Source organism: Beta vulgaris, chromosome 6, assembly GCF_026745355.1.
Source record: "Beta vulgaris subsp. vulgaris cultivar EL10 chromosome 6, EL10.2, whole genome shotgun sequence".
Taxonomy (NCBI): Eukaryota; Viridiplantae; Streptophyta; class Magnoliopsida; order Caryophyllales; family Amaranthaceae; genus Beta; species Beta vulgaris.
The window spans coordinates 59,152,808-59,165,470 of record NC_079207.1 but is presented as its reverse complement, the minus strand read 5'-3'; the positions used below and the strand labels follow the sequence as shown (position 1 = coordinate 59,165,470).

At 33.8% G+C, this 12,663-nt stretch overlaps 1 protein-coding gene across 1 annotated transcript; it reads left to right on the top strand.

Annotated features, from left to right (window-relative positions):
- The first annotated feature begins 10,537 nt into the window (after positions 1-10,537).
- LOC125498529 (uncharacterized) lies at positions 10,538-11,543 on the top strand. The gene is made up of 2 exons (XM_048646753.1): positions 10,538-10,790; positions 10,906-11,543. Exons 1-2 carry the CDS (start codon positions 10,538-10,540, stop codon positions 11,541-11,543), a joined length of 891 nt encoding a protein of 296 aa, XP_048502710.1.
- Positions 11,544-12,663: the final 1,120 nt, after the last annotated feature.

The following is a 12,663-nucleotide window of genomic DNA, read 5'->3' as shown; positions in this document are numbered from 1 at the left end:
TCCCATGACACGATTGTGTTCATGAGGTCCAAGACCACAATGAAGCAGTTTTAGCAAGAGCATTAATTTCCATCTTTTGAAATCAGCTTTATCAAAATCAGATATAGATTTAGGAATTACCTCATTTTGTCATTAGTGGTAGTGACTTCAAAATCACCTACCTCTATGACTCTCCATACCTGGTAATTGTCGGCTTTGATAAAGATCTCCATTCTGTTCTTCCAGTAAGTGTAAAACTTACCATTGAACATTGGTGGCCTCTGCGTAGAGTACCCTTCTTCCAGTTTCTCTCTAGTATTCATATTTTTCAAGATCTTGAACTCAACAGGGTTTCCTGAATATTAGAGTTCCCGCTCTGATACCAATTGTTGTATAATATGAGCACTATAAGAGGGGGGGTGAATTATAGTGAGAGAATAAGCTCTACTTTTTGCGGAATTAAAAGTAAACTTGGGAACAAACAATGGGAACACGAGAGATTTTACGAGGAAAAACTTCCTAGGCCTAGTAGGAAGAAACAACCTCGACCACAAGGGATTTTAAACAACTTTCACTATAATAGGCCAAAACAACTCTGATTACAACCTATTACTTTTCTCTCGATTCTCAACTTAAGTCACTCAACTCAAGTTCCCAACGACAGTTCCCACAACTGACGTTTCTCTCAAACTTCACTCGAAGTTCCTTTTTCTTTCTCTTTCTCTTTCTCTTGCTTCACTCAAAGCTTTCTCACACTTACAAGAGTTCACTCAAACCCTTTTTCTCAAAAATACACTTTATAAAAATGGAAGAGTAATAAACTCGATTAATGTAAGTATGAATTCTCTTAAGGAAAAGGCACTGACACTTTAGATAACTTAAGACAAATTAACTAAGTCAGACACAATTTGCTCAAATGAATTAGGCGCCTATTTATAGACAATTAAGACAAGACATGTTCTCCACTAACTTAGACCATTATCACATGTTCTCCATGATGTTAATTAATTAATTAAATTAAATTAATTATTCCATGTCATGTAACATCCACTAATCCACTACTTCACTTCATAGAAGCAGTAAATTACGTGGTTTTGCAAAACTTGGAGAATAATTAAACTTATTTAATTTAATTAAATACTTGGAGGATAATTAACTTAAGCCACTAAATCCACTAACTACATAAAACTGTAGCAGTAAACTTTAGGCGTGTAATCTAGATTTTAGGAAATAAATAAAAAATACTTTAGCTAGTTTTTAGGAAAAAATATCTTTTTCAAAATCTTTTATAAAACCGGAAAACAGTTTTTATATTCAAAAATCCGAAACATTTTAAAACCGGAAATAATAATTTTCGAAAACTAAATCTTTTAAATAAAAATAAAAGATAAATATATATTTTAAAAAGATAATATTTGAAAATCAGTTAATTTAAAATCAGAAAATCTTTTTAAAATCTTTTCCTAACAAACTTAAACTAACTTCCTAAAATATGGATCTTAGTCAAATATCCCTAAAAACTCTAACAACTATATTGGGCACACAATTACTTAGGCGCACAATATTAGTCACTTAGAAGTTCCTAAATTAGTTTTAAGTCTTGTTCCCTAATTTTAAGTCTTGTTCCTAACCTTGTTCCTATAGTGCCAGGTCTGTTCCTTTCATGGGAACAGAACCAAGTTCCTTTGAGAATTCACCACGAACTTAATAAAGCTTTACTCAACCTTAACAAGAAGATTAATAAATACCCTAAGTATTCTAATCTTCATTCCATGCTTGATTCTTCATTTCTCGAACATCTTTACTTCATCTTGATTAATTCTCCGCTTTAATCTTCAATCAAGTATTCTCTTAGCTCGAGCATGAATTACCTTGCAATCAACATAAATAAAATATACTATGTCTTTTGTGGTTAGGTCATCTTCAAAACTCAAGGGTCAACAATTTTGCTAAAGAAATATGTGGCAAGAAATTGTTCAATGAATATGTTATTTTTTTAGCAAAATTTGAACTTTTAAACTCTTCAAAACTGACATTTTGCCAATAGTTATACATCATATATATGGTATTATTTGGAAACCATCAGTACCAAATGCAAACTTTTAAAGCGGCGACTTTATTAATTGCAGCCTTTATATTTCAATCTCTTTAATTGGAGTATTAAATATACCAAACACTTTTATATTGCCGTGTAAATCCAACCTATATTGAGTTATTGACACTTTTTGGCTGCAAATTAAAAGTGTTTGGTTTATTCGAGACTGCAATTAAAGAGTTTAAAATATAAGGACTGTAAATAACAAACTGACCACTTTAAAAACCTGCATTTAAGAAAAAACAATGCTTTTAAGGTATGGAATTCGTTTAACATGATTGGAGTCCCTAACTTTAAATGGGGGCGATCACATCAATTCAGCAACGTATTATATTGGGATTACATGAAAACATATCTTTCACCTCTTTAAAACGCGTCGTTTTGGTTGGGGGAAAGCCAAAAAAAACTAACTTTCGTCAGATTTCTGACGCGCGTGTCAGATTTTCTGATGCGCGCGTCAGAATTTGACAAATGTGAGAGAAATAATACAATTAAAAATATTAAAAATACAATATTTTCAAAAATACAAAGTCAAAAAAATAAAAAAAATAACAATGGCTTTATTTTTCAGAGATCTATAAATAGAGATCTATTTTATAATAGTTTGGACAATTTTTTTTCTAGCTATTTACTAATTTTCTATAATTTTGCTTATTTTATATGAAATATCTTCCACTTTTACACTCTTAAAAAAAACAATATTTTTGTGCATTTAGTTTAGTTATGCTAAAAATGCTGTTAGAATAAAATACGAAATGAAACAAGGATCACAAGATGAACAATCTTCTAGGCGTGGATCACTTTCCCAAAAGTAATATTCCGACACTATTCGTAAAGCACGGGTATCACGGAATTCACCTTCGAGATACAAAGAAGAAAACAATATTGGTCACGCTTACTATGAACACTATCAAATTGAAAATGAATTTGTGAGTATTTGTGAAGATGAAGAACTTGTTAAATTTCCTTTCAAGTTTGTATGCTATAGAGAGAATTATCTTTCTCATCCTACTTCATCATATGAAAATGTCTCATATATATCTTGTTTTAGAAAAACTGATACGCTACATAGCAACCGTCAAATAACCGTGAAAGTACACAAAGCATCGCGAAAACAGACGACCATCAGCGAGTCGAGACAAACCGTCGCGAGTCGCGACTGAGCTCCGTCGCGAGGTGCGACCAGTCTCGCGAGTCGCGAGCATGCTTCTGTCTCGCTTCGTCTGTTCCAGCACTGTCGCGAGGTGCGACGTAGGTCGCGAGTCGCGACCAGTGCTCTATTTCTTCTCCTGTACTTGTGCGAAAGAGAGAATTGCGAGGCCTGCACTTGACAGCACCATTGCTAGTTACATATATTATTTGAGTTGCAACACCTTGACCAAGCAATTCAAATATACATCATGAAGTTATCTAAAACATATACTCTAAATTCCAACAATCCTCCCCCATTTAGAGTATATAAAATAAATGCACAAAACATCATCATCACAAAACAATCTTATGCATAAATGAAAGTGTACAAAGACTTGAACTTCCACTTAGTATAATACACATTCCAAGCATTCGTATCCAAATGGTGTCGATAAACGATTGAACCATTAGCAACACATAATGAAAACTTGAAGATATTATACACACAAGATTAACTACTCATTTCAATATATACTTGACACTAACTCGCCATGTGTCCATATCAATTCATAAGTGCATCAAAGCTATGCCTCACAGCTCCTTGAAGCGGCAAACTTCGCACTTACATAGGTAGATCTCTTAGAAAACATGCTCCTGTGATAAAGCACAATGTCAAGAGACCTATTAAGATTAAACAACCTCTTAAACATCACAGATTTAAAGAACTTTACCTGGGATGATTATATAAGTTCTTTCAATCATCAAATAAGGAAATTAATCTTATTGAACTTAAGACCCAACGTCTTATTGGGCGTTAAGTTAAGATTTCCTCACTTGTGATTTCCAAAAGGCACCAATCCTAAACCGATTGCCATCCTCTTTACCGTATCTCTAGCTAGCGCCTTTGTGAAACAATCTGCTAGATTATACGTAGTTCTTACATAGTCAACAGTAATGGCACTATCTTTGATAAGTCCTTGGACATAGCTATGTCTCACACCAATATGTCTTGACTTGCCATTATACACTTGACTATAAGCTCTTGCCAACGCTGCATCACTATCACAATGTATAGCAATAGGTGATATTGGCTTTTGCAATAAAGGTATCTCAAACATGAGATTCCTTAACCACTCGGCTTCTTTGCTTGCCGATGACAGAGCTATAAACTCAGAAGTCATTGATGAATCTGCAATACAAGTTTGTTTCTTGGATGCCCAAGATATTGCACCTCCCCCAAGGAGGAATACCCATCCACTTGTGGAGGAATGATCTTCTCTATTAGAGATCCAACTCGCATCCGAATACCCTTCTAAAACTGAAGGATATCCACTGTAGGACAAACCATAATCCATGGTTTTCCTCAAATATTTTAACACTCGACAAATAGCTTGCCAATGTTCCATACTAGGATTACTAGTATATCTACTTAATTTCCCTACCGCAAATGCGATATCCGGCCTAGTACTCGTCATAGCATACATCAAACATCCTATAACCCTCGCATACTCAAGTTGAGACACGACATTACCATCATTAGGCAACAATTTTTCACTTGGGTCCATAGGAGTTGAAACAAGAGAGCAATCACTTACATTAAATTTCTTGAGCACTTTCTCAATGTAATGAGATTGTGACAAGATCAATTTTCCATTGTCTCTCTTAATTCTAATACCTAAGATGACATCAGCCTCTCCTAAATCTTTCATGGAGAATTGTGAAGATAGAAAAGATTTTGTCCATTCAACTTGTGACAAATTCGTTCCAAAAATCAACATGTCATCTACATATAAGCAAATCATGACACCATTACCGTTGTCATCAAATTTGCTATACACACACTTGTCTGAATTATTCAACTTGAATCCATTAGACAACACAACCTCATCAAACTTTTGATGCCATTGCTTTGGTGCTTGTTTTAGCCCATACAAAGATCTAATTAACTTGCACACTTTGTGCTCTTGACCTTTCACAACAAACCCTTCCGGTTGTCGCATGTAAACCTCTTCTTCTAGTTCTCCATTCAAGAAGCAGTCTTAACATCCATTTGATGGATCACAAGCTTATGAATAGCCGCAAGAGCTATTAATAACCTTATAGTGGAGATTCTAGCAACTGGTGCATATGTATCAAAATAATCAATGCCCGGTTTTTGTGAAAAACCTTGAGCTACAAGACGGGCTTTGAACTTATCAATAGTCCCATCTACTTTCATTTTCTTTTTGAAAATCCATTTACACCCAATTGGTTTACACTTAGGAGGTAAATCAGCTAGAACCCAAGTGTTATTTCCCATGATGGAATCCATCTCATCATCAATTGCCTCTTTCCAAAAAGCGGCATCTTGAGACCTCATAGCCTCATCAAACGTTAAAGGATCCTCTTCCACATTAAATATATATGGAAACTTAGTCACTATGGAGCATCTTGATCCTTCAACCAAGTATACATGAAAGTCTGGGCCAAAAGATTTTTCTTTTCTTGCCCTTTTGCTTCTCCTAGGTTGTGATGATGTTGATGCAACATTCTCATCAAGAGCTTGTTCATCAACTTCTTGATCAATGTTAGTTTGATCAAGTTCAACTCCTTGATCCATGTTTGATTGATCAACTTCATGAACATTGGTATTAGGAGTAATGTCCTTTGGTCTAGGAATTGATGAATATCTATTTTCATCAAATATTGCATCTCTTGACTCCATAATAGTGTGAATTGACCAAAAGTCATTTTGTTCTATAACATAGAACCTATAGGCTTTGCTATGAAGAGCATACCCTATAAAGATGCACTCAATTCCCCTTTCACCCAACTTTTTACGTTTGGGTTCCGGCACCTTTACAATGGCCCGACATCCCCAAACTTTGAGATAACTCAAGTTTGGTTTTCTTTTATACCAAAGTTCATATGGGGTAACCTCGTTCTTTTTCATTGGAACTCGGTTTAAAATATGACAAGTTGTTAACATAGCTTCACCCCAAAAACCATCACTTAAACCTGAATAGGACAACATCGAATTTACCATTTCTTGCAAAGTTCGATTCTTTCTTTCAGCTATACCATTTTGTTGTGGTGTATAAGCCGTTGTGGTTTCATGTATAATACCGGTTGATTGAAAATAACTTGGGTCATAGAATTCACCACCCCTATCGGTTCTAAATCTTTTAAGTTTGTCACTTAGTTGTAATTCAACTTCGTTTTTATAGAACTTAAACTTATCAAGGGCTTCATCCTTAGTAAACAACAAGTATACATAACAAAATCTAGAGTAATCATCTATAAAAGTTATCATGTATTTCTTGTTCCCTAAAGAAGGAGTGCTATGGAAATCACATAAATCACTATGCACCAAATCAAGCAAAGAAGTATCCTTTTCCACATTGTTTGGAAAGGATTTTCTAGTTATCTTTGTTAACATACATGTTCTACACTTCTCTATACTTAGATCAAAAGAAGGAATTCAATCATGTTTAGACATTGAATATAGCTTCTTGTAATTAACATGACCAAGTCGATTATGCCATAGAGAAGAATTGTCATTAACAACGAACAAAGTATCTTTCAAAGCATTTGAAATACTAAGTTTAAACATACTATTACAAAGATAACCAAGTCCTACAAATGTTCCACCCTTAGATAATATGAATTTATCAGCTTCAAACACCATTTTAAATCCTAATCGATTCAAGGTAGCACCGGAGACTAAATTCTCCTAAGTTCCGAAGCATACAATACATCTCTTAAAATAAGAGGCTTTCCGGAACTAAACACTAATTCTACTTGTCATATACCTAGAACTTTAGCCGTAGAATCATTGCCCATGTAAAGAACTTCTCCATTCTCAACCTCCTTGAAAGTCTTGAATAGAGATCGCTCCTTGCATACATGTCTTGATGCTCCCGAATCGATCCACCATGAACAATCATCCTGTACACAAAAGATTTCAGAAATCATACACACAAAATTCAGATTTGAATTAAGTGAAACTTGTGTACTCATACCTTGCTTGGCATGGGTTTGGCTTGACTCGCCATTCCCACCATTCTTTTTGTTCATCTTCTTTTTCCAAATGGTGCAATCATCCTGTACACAAAAGATTTCAGAAATCATACACATATATTATTTGAGTTGCAACACCTTGACCAAGCAATTCAAATATACATCATGAAGTTATCTAAAACATATACTCTAAATTCCAACAAATGCTAATTATATATTTATTTAATTAAATTTTTTATCAATTAGTAATGAATATTAAATATTATTAAAAAGTAAATAATAAAAATATTGTATGGTGGTGGCGGGGTGATGAGAGAGAAAAAATAGTTGGGTGGGATAAAAATGTAATTGGGTAGGTGAAAATAATTGGGATGATCTTTTATTTTGTTCATTGTTAAGAAGAAAGTGGGAAAAGATTGTGAGATGTACTCTTTTATTTTTCAATCATCAATAATGATGTTATTATAAACAAACTTCCCTTTATAAATTATCACAACTTATTTAAATTATTGGATTGGATGGCCAAATTGGCCATGAAATTGGGTCATGAATGAAGGTAAAAAAAAAAACACCCTTCCATCCATGATTTTTGCATGTTCTAAGTTGGATCATAAGATGACTCAATTCATGTTTGGGCATCATATGACCCAAACACATGAATCAAGTCATGTAAAAGGAGGAGGAAATAGCCCACACAAAAATTGGAGAAATTTGGGCGTCCAAAATGAAAGGAGTCACTTTTGAAATTCAGAAAAATCAAAAGCCAATAAAAAACTGACACGCAGGCTAAAAAACAACTTTGACGCGTCAGACGTGAGTCAGTACTAGGTAGCGCGCCCAACGAACCATGCACTAACACGTGGAATTGTACTTCTAACAGTTATTTTTAACATTCAGATTTTCTAATCTGAATAACTTTAAAAATAAAAATAAAAAAAAATAATTTCACCAATGGTCATATTTTTTTGAGATCTATAAATAGATATCAATTTTGCTATATTTTGAAACACTTTCAAAATTAATTATTTTCTCTCTTTACATTATACACACTTGAATATTTATTTTTGGAAACTTTTATTCTTGAAGAAATTATTATTGAAGACCGTTGAGGTGAGCCAAAAATTATATTTATCAATTTTCGTATTTTATATTGTTGAATTTTTAATAATAGTTTACAATAATTATTATTAATTACTAAATTTTTAACATAAATTTTTATTAATAATTAAATTTTATATATTAAGCATTGTGATAAATTAATCATTCAATTTTATTTATATATAATAATCAATGCTATTATATATAATACTAATTATGTTTAATACATGAATTTCTTATGCACTTGTTGAAGTTTGTAAAGAATTTTTTTAATATGTAATTTTATATATTAAGCATTGTGATAAATTAATAATTCAATTTTATGTATGTGTCATAATGTAATACTATTTATATAGAATACTAATCATGTTTAACATGCAAATTTATTAGCACTCAATGGGAACTTAAATTTATTAGAAACATTATTTTTATAATTATTATTGCTAATTAGTAGCATTACTTTTGAACTTGTTGCTTTTGTGGGATTTTAATGTGTCATGTTGGTTTGTTCTTTTACTATTCATAATATATGTTTATACTTATGAAAAATTACAATGGACCCAAATGCTTCGGGAAGTTTTGACTTCACTTCCGACTCGTCTTTTGCCTCTCATCCAAACTTCCAAGTCCTCATGCAAATGATGAGGGAAAATCCAAACATTGAGACAAGCTCAGGAGACGAAAACAATGTTGTTGAACCAATCATCCTTGTCGCAACTGAGCCGATCCTTTCACCTGCGATGCCTATTAATCCATCAAGAATAAAAACAACAGAAGTTGGTGGATCAAACCCTAAGATACAATGGTCAAAGAGAGAGGATGAAGCTCTTATTGCTTGCTTCTTCGAGCATTCTACTGATGAGATTGTGTCAACCGATGTAACTGGTGCTAAATTATGGAGAAACATATACCAGTCATACGAAGCGTCCCGTACTTCAAGGCCTCATGAGTTGCCCTTTCGAAATTTGGACACGATGAAGAGTCATTGGAAAAGAATGTGTCCAGAAGCGATGAGGTGGGTTGGATGCCATGAATAATAAGCACTTCGATTAAAGAGGAGAGGGATGAATGATGAAGATGTTATTCACATAATTTACCGGCAAGCGACTAACAAAAACTTCTTATTTGAGCATGCTTGGGAAAATTTTAAATTATATCCGAAATGGCAACCAAGAGTCTAACGATTCTTACCTAAGAAAGGAAAAGCTATAGCAGAACCAACGCCCTCTGATCCGAATAGCGATAGTAGTGGTAAAAGACTCTGACTAGATGACGATTGTGAATACGATGTAGCAGAAGACGATGTTGCTTCTGGTGGGTTTGCATCCGGTGGAATAAAGCGTCTAGATGGTGTAAAGAAGACCAAAGCAAAAAAGAAGAGTTAAAGGAGGTTCGTCTGAGGATCACATAAGTTTGGGTGAAAGAATTACACTACATACTGAAATGAGAGGAGAAGACATCAATTTGATAAAAGAGATGTTGGAATTTCAAAGGTCCAAAGAGAGGAGGAAGGCAAGAATGGTTGAGTTAGAAGAAAATAATCAGAGATTAATGCAGTTGAAGATCAACACTGACCTCTTAAATACTCTACTAATGAAGCCTTCATTGACTCCACGAGAGGAGAGTTGAAGGACAAACTATTCACTGAAATCTATGGTGCGGAAGATTAACTTTTTTTTTCTTATTAAGACTACTAATTCATCATATTCATCACTTTATTTGATGTTTAGTAGTTAGTGCAGTCAATGCTTTAAGTATTCTAAACATGTAATATTTATGTGGCTCTTTTTGCAATGGATTTTCACTTAATCTGTTTGACATTATTATATTTTAAGATGTAGTATTATTTTCTTTACTTATTATAATTGTGTAGTCATTTCACCTTTAACATAATATTGCGTTGTCACCTTTAACATCACCCCTTCACCTTTGCATTGTGTTGTCATCTCACTAGTACCATACTACATTTTGCATTGAATGGTCATTTCATCTTTAATCAACTACACATTGCATTGTATGATCACCTCACCTTTAATATACTATAGTCACCATTGTGTGGTCACTTCACAATTAATTCAATTGGCTCCCCCTTTTGCGGTGACTACACAATCATAATATACTTCTATAAATACTTATATGTAGTGGCCATATAATATACTCACCATTGTGAATTGAGTACTAGTACCCTAAACACTTCAACAAAATGTTGCTAACAAAATTGATGCAACAAGAAGAATGGGCTTATCTTCATTGCAAAAATGCACAGCTGCCATACGAATGTTAGCGTATGGCATGTCAGCTGATGCAGTTGATGAGTACTTGCGTTTAGGTCGCACTAATGCTAGGACAACCCTTTTAAAATTCACTGAAGGGGTGATTGCTTGCTTTGGGGAGAAATATTTAAGAAGGCCAACAAATACAAATTTAGAGAGGCTTCTTGGTCAAGGAGAACGACGTGGCTTCGCAGGGATGATTGGAAGCATTGATTGTATGCATTGGGAGTGGAAAAATTGCCCTTCTGCGTGGAAAGCTCAGTATCAAGGCCGTAGCGGAAAAGCAACTCGCATTCTCGAAGCGGTGACATTCCTTTTTTGGTATTCCAGGTTCGTGTAATGATCTCAATGTCCTTTACCGTTCTCCTATTTTTGATGATGTCCTCCATTGGCGTGCCCCTGGAGTTAATTTTATGGTAAATGGACAACATTACAGCATGGGGTATTACCTAACCGATGGTATTTATCCTCAATGGGCTGCTTTTATCCAAGGGTTTTCCCTTCCACAAACTGATAAACAAAGAGTATTTGCTGATCGCCAAGCAGCCGTGCACAAGGATGTTGAGTTTGCTTTTGGAGTTTTACAAGCGAGATTTGCTATTATACGTAAATTGTCACTTGCTAGGGATGAAGACATATTGAACAATATCATGTTTGCTTGCATCATCATGCATAACATGATTGTTGAGGATGAGGGGGAATCATATATTCAATATGCTGACACCAGAGAATTCATTAAAGACCGACCTCGAAATAGGGGCAGTGCAAGTGCGACAACTAGTGTCGAGGCCCCATTTGAATATGCCAACGAACGTCCTTTTAACATGGATCAATACTTGGCTAGAAGGGCTGCAATACGCGATAAGCCAACCCATATCTCTCTTAAATCAGATTTAATTGAGCATATTTGGCAACGATATGGTCGTAATAATGAACAACAGTCTAAATATCTGGATTATTTAAGATAAGTAGTTTGTAGTAGAAGTTATTGTGTCTTTCATTTTATTAATATTGAATAAATTTAAATAGTTTGTAATACCAGCTATTTGTGATTTTATGTCGAAGTTGTTGCTGTTTCATTGTCATGTTGTTAAATACGTAAAATTAATTAATGATTGCGCTAGTGAATAATCCCGATTAAAACTTTTTTTCATCCAAATTAATTAATTACTAAATGTTTAATTATGATCATAAATACCCCAAATAATGTTATTTATAATATTATAAATATCAAAAGGAACAAATAATGTATTGATGTAGGAGAGAGAAAATAGGGTGGGGTATAGTAAAAAGTAGGATAGAGAAGGATGATGTTCTTTTTCTTTGGGTCACGAGTGGGGTGCATTTATCAAAATGAGTTATAGAACATGACCAACTTTTGTAAGATGAGAGAGAAAGTTGATGAAAGAGATGGATGACATATTTTTTTGGGGCATTAGTGGGGATGCTCTTAGAGATCTCATACGATGCAATAGTCATTGATGGTTAATAACCAACTAAGATTTTTTGTTCGATTAGGGGGTTTAAATTAGACGAAGTGGATCAGACTTTTGTCAAATCCGTATTGAGTCACTAGCATGTCAGGCTTGATAATTTTGAATTTAAATTCAATCCAAAATTTTCACAAATTCAGTCTAATCAATACATGTATGTATAGTATATATTATCTTTAATATATTAGACTTGTTATTGGACTTCAGACTTTCAAAAAAGTTAATCCAAGCCAAACCTGAATAATTTTGAACTCATAAATCAAATGAAACATATCTATATAAATATATTAAATACTTTTTTATCAAAGGGATGGTGTCATGTGTAAGAGTGTTCATTTCGGATAAACCGATCCGTCCAATCCAAAATTTCGAATATCCAAAAATTTCGGATTGGAGGAAATGTGATCCGAATTTGATCCGAAAAAATCGGATATCCAAAATTTCGGATCGGATAAACAGATATCCGGTTTTATATTGTTATTTTAAATTCGTACAACTAACACCCTATAACACCACAAACAATTTTGCAGGACTCCAGAACAATACAAAAGTATTGTTCTTTAATTTATTATGTTTAATATCGACAATCTAATAA

Coding starts and splice junctions, on each gene's coding strand:
- LOC125498529 (XM_048646753.1), top strand. CDS start 10,538: ATGGGCTTATCTTCATTGCAAAAATGCACAGCTGCCATACGAATGTTA. Junction 10,791..10,905: donor GATGATTGGAAGCATTGATT/GTATGCATTGGG, acceptor TTGGTATTCCAG/GTTCGTGTAATGATCTCAAT.